Source organism: Ambystoma mexicanum, chromosome 1q (assembly GCF_040938575.1).
Source record: "Ambystoma mexicanum isolate Mex_15411 chromosome 1q, UKY_AmexF1_1, whole genome shotgun sequence".
Taxonomy (NCBI): Eukaryota; Metazoa; Chordata; class Amphibia; order Caudata; family Ambystomatidae; genus Ambystoma; species Ambystoma mexicanum.
Genome location: NC_090922.1, coordinates 1,159,139,963 through 1,159,158,832, shown reverse-complemented (window position 1 = coordinate 1,159,158,832; position 18,870 = coordinate 1,159,139,963). Strand labels below are relative to the sequence as shown.

At 42.1% G+C, this 18,870-nt stretch overlaps 1 protein-coding gene across 2 annotated transcripts in view; it reads right to left on the bottom strand.

The window, feature by feature from the left end:
• CRYZ (crystallin zeta) overlaps nucleotides 1–18,870 on the bottom strand; it is a 348,909-nt gene that overhangs the window by 226,906 nt on the left and 103,133 nt on the right. For both annotated transcript variants that reach the window (XM_069641903.1, XM_069641904.1), the window contains 2 exons: nucleotides 14,268–14,382; nucleotides 8,163–8,315 (listed from right to left, as the gene is read on the bottom strand). In XM_069641903.1, the coding sequence (XP_069498004.1) occupies nucleotides 8,163–8,315; nucleotides 14,268–14,382 (268 nt within the window). The remainder of the gene's footprint in view (nucleotides 1–8,162; nucleotides 8,316–14,267; nucleotides 14,383–18,870) is intronic.

The following is an 18,870-nucleotide window of genomic DNA, read 5'->3' as shown; positions in this document are numbered from 1 at the left end:
AGGCACCATCTCAGAACAAGTAAAAACTAGACCAATCCTTCCTCTGACGGGATTTACACTCTACTCCCAGCGACATGGGCAACTATTGCCCTACCACACATCTACCCTTCCTCTGCAAAGTGATTGAGCAAAAAGGCTCTATTCAGCTGCAGAAAGGCTCTATTCAGATGCATGACACGATCATGCAGCTACAGGAATATCAATCTGGATGCAGCACAGAGCAGGGGTTGAAATTATAATTCATGAAGCAGAGCTGGAAGTAACTTCCGGGTGTCAGGAGTTTCCTCTGACAAAGTTACCCATTGCAATCCAGTAGCCATTAAAGTTCAGTTTTATACATTTGCTCTCAGGATGCTGTAGATTTAAAGGGCGACTTAAAAAAACATTAGCAGCACAAGATTAAAGAGAATTTTACTTCTGTACAGCGATTTAAACATGGAAGATGCACATGTTTAGGAATCTTCACTTTGGTGTGTGTGAAAGATGGAAGTTGTTTTTCCACCCAAACTGTAGCCTAAACCTAAAAATGTGCAAGCCATAAACTCGGCTTTCCATTGCTAGGTGCTGACGGTTTATATTGATTTCTTTCATGTTGCTTTACATTTCTTTCCTTTCAGTTTTTTTATCTCATTGCAACCTCATTTAATCATTACCTACTTTGACACTACATGCTCAGCTCTGACTTCATCTCTGCTTCTGTTAATGCATCAATCTCCAGTGCCGTCTCTTTACTGCCACAATTTTGTTTCTGCTGACATCTTTATCTTTGATGCCACTTCTGCCTCCTCTCTGCCTCAAGCCCTATGTGCTGCTGCAGAACGAGGAGCTTATAAATTGTGTGCTGTAAATCCAACTTCCACATTAGATGCAATTTATAACTTTGTGTTCTTGCATATGACAACGGCTCCATATACAATTTTGCAGTTGGAATATTTGACCTTATATTCTGGTTGTAAATGATATTTTAGGGAGTAGAAATGTAATCCCCATTCCCATATGCAAGGGTACAGTGGATTCTCTACAGGAAAGTGGCACTGCTAAACAAATTCTTTCCACATATGTTCTCCTAAAAAGGGTACTGCATGATCACTGCAAATCACACTGGACACATGAATTCTTCACATGTGCACAGTTTCTAAACATCCCAGCAGCTGAAATGTGAATTGGCTACTTTTCAGAGAACAATATCATGCACGATGAAAACGAAGACCCTTAGTAATTTCCAGGAAACAAAGATTAGATGCACGAGTTGCGAGAATACACAGGTTTAAAAAAAGAAGAACAACAGCCAGGAGGTCAGTCTCGTGAGACAGGAAGACTGAAGCCCTCATCGGGCTACAGTATTTAGACACAAACCACAAAATTAGAATAAAATTGCATACAATTTAAACATTTGTAAGTACATTCTAAGTATCCCATTGGCTCCTGCATATATAAAACCTACACCAGCAGACATTGCCCTATTCCAATTGGTTAGTTAATTTCCCTATTCTCATTTGTTAGTACAAAAACAGGTTATATTTGGATGCACATCCCCCCCCTCAGTCCGCAGACAAGCCAATTATGTGCAGTCAGTGCAAAGAGCGAAAACTGCCATCCCCAGCAAAAAAACGAAATACAAGGACATTCTCTTCCGTTTGACCAGATAACTTGGCATCCCGAGTTACTCCCGGCACATGCAGCATGCTCTTGTGAAAGCCCGTCCACGTTACCATCGTACACTTTTCTGGCTATGCCAAGGCCGAAAACCATGATTGCAAAGTGTGTTTGACTCCCTTGGGTAAGATTTCATGAGACTGTGCATCAGAGGTCTAACTTTTAGAATAATAGCTAATATTTTTGCTGTCTGACCATCCAGCAACGTACATTGGCAGCTTGAGGGCTCTCTTGGATGCGGCAGAATCAAATCCCAATTGCAACATGGTAGAGACACTAAAGCAAAATGGCTGAATACTCAGAGGCCTAACTCATAATGCAATGGTTAATGAATGTGCTGCTAACTCACTCTGCCACGTACAAAACAAGGTCCAATTCATTGATAATGACAAAAACACTCATGTCAATACACATTCTCTTAACTTGTACTTTCTCTTACGTTGAGGACGTTGCACCTCTATATTAACAACTTGAAATGTGCATATGCTGGTGCCGAGAGGCAGCCTCTCACTATTCCCACTAAGGAAATGCTTTTGTACCAGTGCTGCCTATTAATGGACCTTACTTTCCCAATCAAATATGTCCCAGGGAGTGACATGGCACTCCCCCATTGCCCAATTTCTGGGCTGTACGAAACGCAAATGCTCGGAAAAACCAAATAGCCCGGAAATTGGCCACAGGAGAAGACTAGCCATTCCACGGGGCTCGCTGAGCTGGCTCAGCTGTTTTCTAAGACTTGCTCCTGCCTAGCAGCGATTGCTGGGATCTAGCCAAATCTCCAGCAACCACTCCAGGCAGATTGCCTTGGTTTTCTTTTTTCTTTAAAAAGGCACATACTAGCTTTGTAGACCATGCCCTTAGGCCATACCATGAGTTATTGTCCCTGAAGACCTTGTTAAATGCCCTCGCTGTACTCGAGCCTTTCGCTTGGATTTAGGGCCCATACATCCTGGGAAGGCCCTTGGACGAGGTCTATAAAGATCAATTAGAAGCTAAAAGAAAGTATGGTAAGGAATTACAAACAGGGGTCTAAAGTTAAGTTAATATTTAGCAGGACAAATTCTCCAGCTAATTTCGTGATCTACAAAATGGAAACCAGTTTTTGGTGGTCAAATCTGCAACAAGAGTGGTAGTCATCTGCCAATTGGCAAGTGTTTTTGGACCACAGGCAGGTGCCCTCCAAAGGATTTATTGTTAGCTTGTCTGCAGATAAAGTTATGCTACGTTTCACATTGGCCTTTTTTCTGTTAAAGACTGGAATCCTCTAACTGGTAAACTAAGCCAACCTATTAAAATGATATTCATGAATCTGGTGGCAGAGAAGCGGACTCTTTTCAACTTAGGAATAGTGCTAAAGGAGAGATAAAACAATACCTTATTTAAAGAAAGCGTGAGTGATTCATGTTATAAACAGTGTGAGGAACCAGAGTGGTTCCTCACTTCTTTTCTCCCCTGCATCCTCCTCTCGGGAAGCCAGGGAAAGGCCATCGCTTTTGGATCCTGATGCTAGGAGTAGATATGCGAGGGAGAATCACCTGGAAGGAGGGAACATGGGGAGTGGGACGAGGACGTCCTTAGGTGAGACATGGTATCCCCACATTTCCTTTTCATAATGAACCCTCCATCCCCCAAGCCTTCATAGGCTTTTGTCAGTATTTTCCCTGGTCTTACCCAAAAACATTCCCCAAAAAACAACAATACTCTACTGGGACGAGGAAGAGACCAACTAAAACACATCCTCATTTTAGTAATGAGCGCGCACACACAGACCTCAACTGGGTACTGAGACGAGGAGGAGGAGGAGGACAGCAAGAGTGAGGCAGGACTACTGCTTCAGCAATGAGCGGTCTAATCATTTTTGGTCCAATCATGATGGCGGGAACTTTAAAAAGGCGGAATCCTTACAGAAATTGAGGCAGAAGCAGCAGCTGGGAAAGCAACTCCAGATCAGCGCTGTGGCAGGAGTAATGCTCAAGACCCGTGCAACAATGCAGAGTTTGTGCAGCAGGAAGCAAAGTTACGGCACGCCAGAGGCTGGTAGCAGACCGTGAGAGGAAGACCGCCGTGACAGAGTGAAGCGGTTGCAAGAGTCCGGTCTGGCAGCTTAGGAGCACCGGAGAGCAATGGAGAGCCACTGGGTGAAAGAAGCCCGACAGGAAGGCAAGAACCTGTGGCGGCAGAGGACCTCGTAATGCTGCAAGCTACGACTGGCGAGTGTGAAGGGAAACTTGGCTGGCAGGCCAATACGCAAACTGAATTAATGAACATTGTTTCGAATAACGAACAAAGTACTTTTGAATTCCGAACGAGTTGAAAAGCATTACAAGTACTTTTGAATACCAAACTAAAGGAAAGGTATAAGTACGTATAAGGTACTGAACAGAGCAAAAGCAAGCTTTGAGCTCTCGTGAATATTGAGTGGAGGGAATGAAAGGTGGTGAATTTGGCACATATCACAAACTGTATAATCTGAGGCACAAGTATTGGCTAGGTTGAGAGAATATCAAGAAGTATATGGTATGAGAGACCAAGTATGGGCAACAGCCAAATGAGTACAAGGCACTACATGTTCTGCAGGTCAAGGAACTGCATGGAAGAAAAACCAAGAGGCAGGAGAGAAAAGGCAAATTATGCTTGATGGCCAACCAAGCCACGGTACAGTGTCAAGAGAGTGTGACAAGGCATGAATCAAGCATAACTGTCAAATTGAAGTAGTGGCACATAATTTAAGGAAAGCGGCTAAGAAGGGGGTATCAGTTTCATGATCTGTAATGGGTGGACTATGTGGTCCGACAACTGCGCCTGGACCGAGTGCCCATGTATGGAAAAGCCACTGAAAGTATCCATTCAAAAAAAGTTGTGTTTCACAAAAACCTCTTATACGATTTCTGAAGTTAAGAACCTGAGCTGAAGATCTTGAACCGCCTATGTGAACTAGTGAAAAGTACAAACAACAAGAGAGCTCGGATGTGGCCCACGGAACTGTATTGGTTTTGAAAAGCTGGAAGATTTGAACTTTTGGGAAAGGGAACCCCAGTGCTTAGTGAACTAATTTGAACTTGAGGAAGGGGAAGCTGATTACATGCCAAGAGCTGGAAGAAGCTCTAAAACTTTATTTTTAAACACTACTCATGTTAATGCTACACCCCTACACATTGTATAGAGTTAGTTGGAAGGGCAAGTATAGTTTTTGGACAAAGGCAGTAATTTGATTTGGATTTCCTGACAGACTATCCTTAAAAAATCCCACCTTAGCATAGGGCAAGTTAGGCCTTAATCCATCCTACCTTTTAAGTTAAAAACTCTTTTGAGAACCAAACTTGAACCGGTTGTGTGGTCTTACTCATGATGCCTTCACAACAGACAAAACTGAAACAGTCATCCTTCCACTGTGACAATCCACTTCGATATAGAGATGGCGCAAAAGCCACTAGCCATTGGTTAGTGAAATTCGACTTTTGGCAAGTAAGAGATGGTGTCCTGTGTACATGTATAAAATTGAGGTGGCAAGGGAATTTGTGGTTGGCTAGTAGCTTGCAACTTGGATTTATGCCCTGACAGATAAAGGAGCATCTGCAGCTGCCCTACAACATGTAATCATCTACACCCAGGGCACCCATTGCACTCTGGGTGGGAATCCTGAACCTCTCCAATGTGGGGATTCGGCAAGACAAAAGGAAATGCTGAAAAGGAGGTGATTAATATAGGAGACTCTTTGATGTGGGACAAACCGGGATGAGGCGGTGGGGGGGTCCGGGCAATCCAAGATGGCAGAAAGCTGCAGCAAGAACACTTTGGCTATTTTAGTTCGGATTGTACATCACTTCCTTCTTAACATTAATTCCTGCACATCTAGGACCCCAAGTATTACACAGCAGAGTAGGGAAAAGCTGTAACACAAGACTTGAACAGGGACCAATCTCCGGTTAGGATTTCACTACATAAGGGGTGAAACCCCCAATCTAGTGAATATTCTTTTGGACTCATCCATGAATAGGAGAATGTTCCATGCATAATTCCTGTTGGAGTTACAGCTGCCGAAAGTCCCCTGTTCAGGGTGAAAACAAGATTTCTAAGAGGGCTCTTAGCTCTCTCCCCAACCACTTTTGGGGTACAATAGAAGGGACTGCTGGAAGGCAAGCTAGTCTAACATTGAAGACTGGGGTAAAGTTGGCTGGCATGTCCTTTATCTCTAGGGCTGGTATGAGACCTCATGCTTAAGTTTCCTAAAATGCACCTTTATTCAAAAGTCCTAGCCAGATCTCTTCAAGATCCTTTTCAACTACATATCTCGAACAGACAGCAAGAGTCACACAATAACCGGGATGGTTCTGCAAGGCACTATATCCAGTCATCTTCAAGCTCTACAGGATAGCTCTGGTCAAACGTTACTGATATTAAGATGCACCAAGATGATATGCAGCTTAACCCAAAGACCAAATGCATCAATGGCATCCACTGACTCAAGAACCATTATTTCTCATCACACCTGGATTACCAGAGCCTGCTTGTCGCTCAGCCAGACAGGTTGAATTAATTCTCCTGTGAAACTCCACCAAGTCCAGAATTCGCAGACAGAATCTCAGATGCTACTTTGGTTCCTCTGAAAACTGTCCAACACGCTGCAGTATGCTTCTTCACAGATTTGACCACATACCCCTCATCCTCAAGGAGCTGCATTTGCAACCCTTGAAGAATACGTCATGGTCAAGAAAGCCTGCATCTCCTACAAAGCAAGAGCAATGCAAACACCACTCCACCTGGCCAAGAAACGTCCTCCACAGAGGTCAAATCACTACTAGGAGGCACAATGGTACCAGATTGGAAAACACCCCGACAGTGAAGAACCGAGGATACATGCTTTTTCCAGCTATGCGCCTTGTCTCTGGATCAAGTTACTACGGCGGATGAGACCAGCCCCCTTGGTCTTACACTTCTGGATGTTCGTTAAGACCCTACTCCACTCAGTCCTATTTTTCCACCTCAAGATTCCCCTGTTTTATGCTGCCATACGCCTCCCAGCAACGGTTGCTATCCTTGCACTTTCTGTAACCCCATGGGTGCATCCTCTATTTATAGCGCTGTAGTGCTTCCAAGACAACATTGCACTTTAACCCTGGGTGTGTATGGGATTCATAAAGATCCCACAACCTCATGCCTGTATCAAAAAAGGCTGTCAAGAGTAAAAAAATAAATAAATAAAAAAGAAATGCTGTGTTTGATGTCATAGAAACCAGGATAACATTTCAGTTTAGAAGTAGAGACAAATGTCCAGAATTTCAAGAGCAGACAACACAACACATCTTCACGGTATACTGCGCCAGAACAGACTACAAAAAACTGACCTGCATTCCAGACCCCCCCCTTTATAGCCCAGAATCAGGGGATGAATATGAAACCTAACAAGAACCCATAGTGTTATGGGACATAGGAAGAAGAGGGCCTCATCCCATTGAGTTAATTCAAACCTCTAAATAACAGTCAGTCGTCGACACAGAGGACCATTCGAAAGATCACATGATGGCCGACGCTGAAGGGCTTACCAAGCCCTACTCCCTTTCAGAACTCCTCCTCGAATGCCTTCAAATGTCCATTTAGCACATTCAGGTCCATGCTGGTGTACATCACGTGCTTACAAAAGTCCTTGGCACAGAAAACTGGAATAAACCCGTTTTTGAGTTACAATCCACGCAAGACAAATAAACACAACATGAACATTAAACGAGCACCAAGAGTTAGTCAATTTAAATTGTAATTGAAATGAGTTTGCTGGAAACGGAAACAGTCAGTTTAGGGAGAAAACAGAACATCCCTGGCATTGAATCAATTGTGCTTGTAGTGTAACCGAGTGAAAAGCATAAGAAATTAATCTGCACCCTCAAGGATAGAGCTTTATTTTGTTAAAGTTCACCATCAAGTCAAGTAGTAAATACAATATGAGACAAGAACATGATCACTCCAACTAAGAAACTGTTTCTTGCATGCATTACGGCCTACACATAAGAACTTTCTTCACAGTCCTCTTCAAGTCTCCTTCACTCTCCCACTTTGACTGTTTCCTTCCCATTTCCCCCCACTATCGCTACTATAAAGTTTTTCAAAAAGGAGTTTAGTCTAGATTTTGAAAAGCACACAGAGGACCGTTGGGGAGAAGTAGCGCAAAATAGCTATAAAAGAAATGATAAAATAAAAATCAGAAACAGAAATGTCCGATTTTTGAACGCCATGTGAAAAGGAGGCTGGTGTTCGCAACACAGTTCATGGCATTACAGCCTGCGATTTACTTTGTTTTGTGGTAAAATATCTCAGTTTAGTCAACTCACACCACAGAGATCTGCCTGTATGCCTGTAACTTGCATGGCACAGGTATACATACAGGAACACCAAAGTAACCGTTTATTGATCTGAAGTCCATAAATGGAGAAGCAGGACATTACCTCAAGTAACAATTCAGTATGTAGTCTGCTCCCAATTAAATAGTGACCACAACACCATACATATCATACCTTGAAATTAGTCACACCATTTCCCACAGCTTCAATGATTCCAGCGACATCAGTCCCAGGGGTGTATGGCAATTCTGCCTTTCTAGCATAGGTACCAGCACGTATGTATGTCTCCACTGGGTTCACGCCACACGCATGAACTTTTATGAGAACCTGTAACGAGATTAGATTGCGTTACTATTATGCATACTGGTTAATTGGATTACACCATGGCAAACCATATTAAAAAAGAAAAAAAAATATCAATTCTGAGACTGTTTTAATAATTATCGGCCAATCAGTGATTTCACATTTCCCCCTTCAGTGGGGCGTAAATTACCAATTCTTGTACAGAATACGTATCATGACTTCTGCCACAGTAACCATAATCAAGCTCCTTCCTAATCTCCACTAAGATCCTTCCTTGAATTGACCACATTTTATCCAATGCAAACATCTTTGGCAAAGGTATTCATTGACAAAGAAACATACGTAAATTGGAAATCTAACCATCGCCGCCTCAACTGCTGGTAGTGGCATTAAAAGGTCTCATAAATAACTAATTATGTCTCTACGTTAGGTGGGCGCAGGAGCGAGCACGAAATGCAAATGGGTCTTGAAAGTTAGACCTCAACCCTTGCTAAAATTGTGATTAACAGCCTGAATTTATAATTTCACTTTCTTCCTGATTTGCGGAGTGATTTTGGTCAGATGCTAGCATTGCTGTGGCCCATTCCTCAACTCAGGGGAAGAAATGCTGTATTATAGTTTGTTGTTTAAACTGGGCAAACCCACCTAGATTGAGAAGTGGATGAAGTTACAAGTTGGTAACTGGACCCAGGTGTGATAAGGTCCTGGTAAGGGGAACACAACTTATGTCCCAAGAATAGGAGTTCCTCCTCCCTCACTTTTAGGAACTCATATGGCTCCCTCCCATTAGTTATGAAGGGGGCTCCTCCACGTGCAAAATAGACACCATTATATACTGCAATACTAAGGCATTCTGCTAACAAAAGCCCATCAAGAGGGAGAATACCTCGAGTTTGGCCCAGGTATAGCCCCCTGCAAGCATTTAGCAGTAGCTTGAGAGAAGAGGCTTTGCTAAGGGGGACGGGGGGGTGCTGAGGGGACTATAGCTCCAGGTCTTTTTCATTGTAGCCCCGGATAAAAGCTCAGGGGCTACAACCGAAATGCTAGCTAGCCCAGAGTCCCAACATTAGTGTAGCCCCAGATCTTTTCCAGAATTAGCAACACCCCTGCTTGACAGACTGACAACAGACTTGGAGCTGGTTTGCAGGGTATAGTCAGTGCTTTCGAAGCCAGCTATGCTACATAGTGAGAGAAGGTTGCAGCATTGCTCTTTTAGAGAGTTGGTTTTAACCACACACAAAAAATAAACAAACCTGCAATTGTTTCTTTTTTTAAATTTTATTTCTTTTTTTTAAATTGTATTGTCGTTTGGTTAAACCATAACCTTTGCACAATGATAAAGTATTTCAAGTAAGAATCACTCAACATTAAAATTCATGAAAAATGTTCATACAAAATTCAATAGAAACACCAATAAATAGGAATGATGCTAGCACCATTCTAAAGCTTTACGTCACCTTCAAACAGCTCATAAAATCAACAACTCCCAAAACGATTGAAGTGGAAGCTCCCAACTAGCAGGAATCCCAAAGGTTCTCACAATCAAGCGAAACACCAGGCTACACAAATTTACTTAAAAGATGCAATACGCTTACCAAGAAGGGAGGAACATTAGACCAAGCAATGTTTTAGGGTTTAACTCTTCACAATTATGTATTTTGATGCTGCCTTGCCATGTGGATTTCCACAGACTACCACGGCATTACATTGGTGGTTATGGTCAGACCGATTCAGGGTGCGAGCCTAGATGTTTTCACAGTTATTCCTTCACAAACTCCTGAACGACAATTGCGTTTGTTCATTAAAGTGATGTTCTAGAGCAACTACATGACACCTCACACGTGATACTAAAATACATGTATAAGGGCTAAATGTTTGCTTTGGCCGAGTTTTCCTAAAGGTTACCGTGCGTGAAATGGTTATATTGTTACGTCTGTGTTTTGGGCACCAGAAATCAGAGTGCCTGCCACCTCAAATCCAGATTATCTGTTTAGAAGAAAACGCTGGGTACGTTCCCTTCCTAACATGCGCAGTGTTATTTTTTTTGTAAACTCTAGAATTTCCACAAAATATATTACAACCATGCATTGATTCCAAAGAATAAATGATTACAGTTAAAATACAAAAAGAAAACAAAACATATGCAACAAACAAAGCAAAACAAAACATATGCAACAAACAAAGCAAAGTAAAGAACCAACATATTAATTCTAAATCGAAATACCAAGCTAAGATTCTCTAAAGTACCACGAAACAATACAGATCAACAATAGAACAAAACAAATCAGGACAAAGGACAATATATAAAAACACACTCCCACATCCCAACCCACCATTACAAATAAATAAAGAAAATGCCATAAAACTCATACCATGACATAAAATCATCCACTCCCATAAAAATCCTTGAAAGGTCCCCAAATTTCTTCATATACTGTTTCTTTTTACTGCCTATAAAATAAGCATTTCTCATACCTTGAAAGAATCTTCATATCACATAACCAACCCTCCACAAGAGGTTTCTTCCTCGTTTTTCAGACCCTCAACACCTGTCTGACAGCTACCAGTAAGCATTTATTAATCCAATTTCTAGTTACATAAGCAATACTGCGCCCACATCTTGGAGATAGCAGAAGCACAGATAAAGGGTTCCGAGGAAAATTCATAGTCCAAATCGCATCAATCCTAACACCTCTTTCCAATATTCCTTCACCTTATCACAGTACCACAACATGTGCAACAGAGAACCCTTCGCCTTCCGACACCCCCAGCAATCATCATCTTCCATCAATCCCAGATCATACATACGAAGCGGTTAAATAAATCCTACCCAACACCCTTTGATGAATATAACGTAAGTTTAAGTCAATTTTCGCCTTAATCGGGACCTTCCAGATTTGTTCCCACTCTTCCACCAAAATATCATTGCCCAACTGTTCAGACCAATTTATTCTCAATTTCTCCCATGAGGCCAACGAAGCACTCTCCAAAGGTATAAAATTCATGATATCCGACACTTTCTGTTGCGTCACAGCAAACAATTCAGATATCTCCGGCTTCTGCACATAACTTGAACCTAACCTCTGTCACCGCTCAGAAAGCAAATCCTTCAATAATCTATTGCTCAGTTCATATTTATTACTCAGAACATCAAAGGAAACCATCTCATCATTATTCCAGACATCTTCAATACACCTCTATTACTCCAACTTCTCCAATGTAACATTTTATTATTAACCTGCAAACCAAGATTATACCATAAAGAAGCTTCTTTATACATATGCAGCCCTTGACCATTATCTGTTATCAACGAGACCAATGCATCCTTTGTAACAGCAATTGATTTCAGATTCAATGCCTGTCGAGGTTATTTTCCCAGAAAGTATAAACGCTTCACATTGTATGGATTCAACATTTCTCTCTCAATTCGAACCCACCAAGGCGCTAAGTCCAAATCATCATTTGAGAAAATAAACAATTTTTTAAGTAAGAATCCTTTACAATAGTTCCCCAGGATAGGATAACCAAACCCACCATCACAACCTTTCGAGTCATAATATAATGTGGGATCTTAGCACTTTTCCCAACACCCCACATAAATTCTTGGAAGACTATCAATACACCCTTATATTTTCTTCGTGAACTGCAGTGGAATTGATTGTATGATATATAAAACCTTAGAAAGCAGCATCATTTTAATTGCATTAACTTTTGCCCAGATACTTAAGATAGTATAACGCCACTTCCTAATGTCCCTTTGGAGAACCTCTATAATTGTATTCACATTATACTCAACCAGCTTATTTACATCCCAAACCAGATAAATACCTAGATACCTTTCCCATTCACAATCCCATCCCAATAACCGATCAAAATTAAGAGTAACACTCGGTGGAAAAACTACCATTTTCCCCCCAATTGATTTTATAACCGGACAACTTTCATACCTCCTCAATCATATTCTTCAAAATAGGCCCACCTTCCCTCGGTTTATTCAGCATTACCACCACATCATCCGCATATGCCAAATTTCCCCACCCCCTACAAATAACCCTTTAATTTCAATATTCTGTCTGATATAGGCCAACAAGGGCTCCAGAACCAAATTAAAAAGGAAACGGAGACAAAGGACAGCCTTCTCTTAAACCTCTTAATAATCGAAAGGGATCAGAAACCCCCCCCATTCACCCATACCCTGGCCGACAAATCCGATTGCAGAGCCCCAATAGCATTGATAAATAGTGGCCCAAATCCCATCTTCACAAGAGTATAATTTAGAAATGACCAATTAACTCTGTCAAAAGCCTTTTCGGCATCCAAAAAAATGAACAAAGTCTCACTAACTGTAGATTACGGCAAATGCATAATATCTATAAAGAGTCCTAATATTGTCATATCATTGTCTTTGTCTCATAAAACCCACCTGTGCCCCATCAATCAGTCCTCCCATGTGTTTATCTAGCCTATTCGCCAATATCTAGTAATGGGATAGGGCGATAATTGCAGCAATGAGCCGCATCCGTCCCTGGTTTTGGAACAACTGCTACAACAGCTTCCCTCATTGACGGACACAAAATACCTTCCATCAAGAATCGATTATACAACTCACACAATTCCGGTGCTAGCTGCACATCAAAACATTTATAAAATTCAGTAGACAACTCATCTATACCTGGAGATTTTCCATCTTGTAAACCACCAATTGCTAACAGTACTTCTGATACAGCAATAGGTGCGTCAAGCAAAGTTCTGCCTTCCTCAGACAAAGTTGGAACATAAATTATTCCAAAAAATGAATCTAGATCTTGCAATTGTGGGGTAAGCTTATCAGTGTATAATTCTGTATAAAATAATCGAAAGCATTCACCCATCTCTTTACTCGTTACCACCACCCCCTTCAGTGCCCATCTATTTCACGCACATTTGACCTTTCCAAAAAAACCCTGTTTGTTTGCCAACAGTTCCCCCCCGATCTCCTCGTTCCCAATACCTTTGTCTCATATAAAACAAACCTTTCTCCAACATGCGCAGTGTTATAAAGACACATGCCTTACTAGAGCCATGAAACGGTAACCACCTGCTTTTGTTCGAAGTTTTATCTATGCATTCATCCGGTTATGTACAAAGGTCTACCAGGCATGTTAATTAATCAAATGAATTAACATACATTACAAGCATTGTTATGTGGCACCTTTTGGTGAGGAGGTGGACAGAACGCTGTGTTGCCTGGTTCCCAGATCATTACATTACATGATCTGCAATTGTATCCTGGACAGTAGGGTGCAGGAAAACACAGCTTCACTGTGCTGAACATCAGATTGAAGTTCTTTATTAACGGATGGTTTCCATTACTGTTTAACATTCTCGATTTCCTGGGAAGGATTTAAAGGGGTGGGTTGGGTGGTGGGTGGAGGGTTTATCTACCAGATCCAATTGTTTGGCTATAGTTTGCCATGATGTAATTCTTAACTTCACTGTCTCGCTGCACCAGTGCACTAGAGCTTTTCTACAGAATTAAACGGAGGTGATGTTCCGTGCCCCTCTCTTGTTACCAGGGGTTAGTGTCAGTAGGCCCCAGTACCCCTCTGCGTGATAAGGTGCATTTCCGTAATTTCTCCACAGAAACCAAAAAGAGGCTTACAAAAACTACAACAGTGCAATGACAGCATTACAAAATCCAAGATTACTCAAACAACAGTTTAGCTTATGGTGGTGAGGTTTTACTTTAGTAAAGCGCCAAAACATCATGAACATGCATGCTTGTGAAAAAAAAAAAAAGAAAAATATAAAAGAAAAATGATCCACATCGACAATACACAGATATGTGCATCAAGCTGCATTCTGTGTCTGGAGACAATGTATTCAATTTCCGATTCGTAATGCAAGAATAATGAATTCCGACAACTGCTGGGATCGGACTGTGGTGCACCTTATTATTCAGAACCAATTCATGTATGTCTAAGTAATCATGTCGACCTGATTGTCTTCTGGAGTGGGCACTGAAACATCTGACTGGAGTTGAAGTACATCAGGTCCGCCAAATTCAAGAACCCGGATCGCCCGCATCAGCATTCTGGAAGTTGCCATGTAGCTACAATAGAAGAAAGATATTACAAGAGAACATCTTCTCCATCACAAATGTATTTCAAAAATAATCATGTTTTATTATCTTTATAGCTCAAACGAACTATATCATAATACAAAAAGACAGTACATATAAAATATAATTTAAAACAATACATATGAACTAATTTAGATACTCAATTCAGTTTAGTTAACTAAAGAGGAAGAAGAAGAGTCCACACACACCCTCCACCCAGGTAATCCTCAGTCGCTGGTCCACCCCCAGGATCAGGATCCAAGAGCGATAGCTATTCCCTGGCCACCTGTGCAGAGGATCCACAGGGAATAGGAGTGAGAACACCCTCTGGTTTCTCACAGAACATATTAATATCCTTAGATTCAAGTCGGCCATACAGATGGGTCTGGTTCACATGTCGACGTACATATCCATTGCCAAAGACATGGTGATGAAGCTATACCCAAATCTATTCCAAGATAGAAATAAACAAATAAAACTACATATAAATGAAGATATCAAACTGCAATATTACAGAGAAATCCCCTCTCAACATACAATCTCAGGTGGAGGACGAAATAAAGTCACTATTAAAACAAGCAATAATAGAACATGTAAAGGGCCAATGCTGTGGGTGTCCCCTATAGTGCTGGTACCCAAAAGAGAATCCGAGGGATGCATTTTTGTATGGACATGCACACCCCGAACCAAGCAATTGAGGGGGAGAGACAGCTGTCCCCAAGAATGACTGACATGATGCACCTATTGCACGGATCCACTGTATTCTCAAAATTGCATTTGAACAAACGTTATCACCAACTAGAGGTGCATCCACATTCCCAATACATAACAACCTTCACCACTCATATTGGGTTGTTCAGATCCAAACATAGCTTTGGGGTTTCATCCACGGCTGAGATATTTCAAAACAAAATCAATAATGTCATACACCACATTCGTGTGTTCGGGACGACTCAAGAAGGTCATGATGATAAAACCGACGGGTTTGCTTGGCCCTACAAGATGCGCATTTGACACAATGTGGTGAAATGTGAATTTAGCAAGTTCTCATATAAATTCTTTGGACATAAATTCTTGATTAACAGACTCAGCCCGATCCAGAGGAAATCGAGGCCCTTGTATCAACAGTGGTCCTGATTAACACATCTGCAGTAAGATCTTTCCTGGGTATGGTCAGTTACTGCATCAGATATAGGAAGAATTTTGCATCCATCAGCAGGCAGTTGAGACTCCTTACGACAACAGGACGCAAGTTCCAATGGTCATCTGCCTGTGAAGAAGCATTGCGGTCCATCAAGGGGCATATATCGACTGCTGCCTGCATGGCGTACTAAGACCCAGATCTGCACACTGAACTCCCTGTAGATGCCAGTCAAGTAGGCCTGGGTGCCATCTTGGCACAACACAAACCTGGCGCTTTACCACAACAAATAGTGTCCTATGCCAGCCTCAGGCATGGCCTTGCCATTATATATATATATATATATAAAAAATAATAATCTGACGATTCATATACTGGACAGCACAAGGTTCGGATATTGGCTAACTCCTGTAACTTATTTAAATGCAACTTCCCATGATTCCCTCGAGTATTAAAGATGCACTCTCATGTCGCTACATATGCAAATGCTGGGCCACCACAAATCCTAGGGCTGGGAATAAGATTCCCAGAGAATATCTGGGAATACGATTAATGGAAAAACGGCAAGAAAGACACCACTTTCTGCTGGAAACGAGTAAGTACATGATCCTTCACCGAGAGAGCACCTGTTGCAGCAGTTCATTTTCTGGCATAAATCAGGGTAAACATCCTTTTTGTGTGTCTCAGTTTTAATAGCCCGTGGGGGTTATCGTTACTTGTTGTCACTAAAGATATTGCACTAGAATGTGTACGCACATCCACGGTGCCACACTGCTCCTGTATCTCCTTATAGTCATGCATAGAAAAGAAGGCTGAGTTGTAATTTTTCAGATTGATTAAAGAACGGCTTTAATGCAGTGCGCCAGTATTAGGAGTAAAGGCACTGGTTTCTGCTCTTCCTGACAGAAAGTATGCGTGATTTAATGCCACTTCCAGTAGATCTGGAGCCAATACTCGAGGGCATTTCTGTCCCCGTTTTTATCATTCCGAGGAAGGTCACTTTTTCCTTCATGCGCCAAGCCAGAGTACTTGCTCTCGGCCACATTCACTCAGTTAATCCTGGCCGGCACCATTGATAATTGGCTTTTATAGTGGGCAACTGAGTAGTGGGGTCTGCAAACACAAGCCAATTGGACAAAAAGAGACATTTCCCCATTAGGCGCTAAATACTTAACACATACAGAATACATGGTTCGTATGAGCGAATACCTAGCCTGAACCACCCAAAGGAACACATTTTTTAATCGAAGTCCAGAGCAGATTCACTCATCGAAGCTTGTCTGGTCCTATGCAGACCCCTTTTCTTTACAAAAAACGATCAAAATTCTAACTGAAAGAGTCAGGATTGTTAACTCTTCCTAAGACATACAATGCCTTGCAACTGTACTGTTGTGCCAACGTTCCGAAAATAAAAGAATGGTTAGGCAAAAGTTAAACTGTCTGCGAAAGACTGCATGTAAGAGGACCGTTCTTAGGTATTAGGTCTATGAGGACACTTTCAATAACACAACCGTATTTACACACCAATGTCTATAAACTGCTTGATAACCACATTTACATTGTGTGCAACAGATATGTAACGTTTACGTAAGGTCAAAAGATTGACCCGCGGGAGATCCTGGAAATATTTGCTTGCCCTGCTAGTTCACTGACCTCCTCCCCAGAGTAAGTTCCAATCTAGGGCCTCACTGGTGATGAAACTGTAATGTGACCTTGCCAGTCCATACGACTGCCAGGTCAGTGTGCTCAAATGGTGCTCTGTAGTCTTTTCCCCTTCCGAGCAAGTCCTCCTGCTCAGCTTGTGGTTTGACTCATATACCGGTGGCCTCTCTTTAATATCTTTAGTCAGCTACATGTAGTTGCACCCATTTGACCTTTTTTAGGGAAAAGAAGACTTGCTGCCTGCAGGTCCCATAAATTCAGTGAGACCTCAGGGTTCGGAATTGCCAGGAGCTGGGAACTATTTAGCTCTTGGTTGTAGGCAAGGGGAGCCTGGTTAGCTTGAAGCCATCACCTACCAGGTGCTACTTTTGACTTATGAGTCAAGAGGTGCCAAACAAATCTAACTACGTAAATTTAACTATGTATGTTTGTGAATGTATAAAAGGATGATAAAGAACACACTTAAGGGACATTTATGGCATATTGGATAACATGAAATGGACAAAAGGTTTGTTTGCATCTTGCACAAACTTAGATTTACTGCACACTCAGAACTAGCTCCTGGTTCCCCAGAGGTAGCTCAATGTCATAACCAGGTGGGCAGATACCCAGGAGCTGATTTTTGCTACTAGTCAACAAATCCCAATTTCAATCCCTGGACCTGTAACCATGGAAACTGATATAGTGACAATCAAAAGATGAGCCACTGACAAAAAAGGTATGGCACTCATCAGGGCATCCCCGAGACGTCATGTTGGAAGCTCACACTAACCATGTCCGGATATGCCCAGGTGCATGAAAGGGTGTCTGGGATTCAGTTATGCATCACAAACCTGTGCATTTGCAAGGAAAGAAGCTCCAGGTGGTTTAAATGTGAGCAACCATCCCCGATCAGCTTGCATCCAAATATTTGAACATTGCAGTGTACAGAATAGGAAGATGGATGTGCAGCCAGCTTCAAGAGTGCTTTAAAGATAGAGATTTCTGCACCATGCCTCTGTCAATAGCTTCGACTCATCCCGAAACAGCTATGTACTCACCCAAGCAAGCCACCAGAAAGCTCTGATATGGCATTTCGTCCGAAACTGCTACCAACAGCAAAGCGCTGCTGGGCCCTGCACAACTCAGACTTCTTCACAAGACCGACGTGTTCACTTCCCTTGACTCAGCTGTCTTACTTGCCTCCAGGACTCCTTGTTCCCGTAAAAGCACCTCTGTTGGAACCTGAGGGACTAATCTTGTGACTGCAGCACTTAATCTGCCAAAAGAACAGATAGTAGCTGGCCAAGAACTCCCAGCTACTGAGTCAGCAGAACCATACCAAGACTTTGCTTTGACGCGTGTGGGTGGGTGGAAATCTCTGACTACATGCTCTGCACCTTGGTTGTTGAACTACAACTTCATACCGTTATTGTTACTGTAAAGTATTCTCCTGGACTTTGACCCATAGGGTAAACACTGGGTTTAAGCTGTGTCTAAACAAGACTTCCATAGCCCTCAACTCACACGGTTTTGGTTGGTGCCACCTGCATCCCAATCAGCTGACTCACCCACAAGCCTGCTATACGCACATTCACTTCGATGACTCTCCCACGCCAAAAAAAAATAAGAATATCGGGTGTTATCACCCACCTTGGTGACACAAAATGTTGCGAGCTATGGCCTTCTGCTGAAAT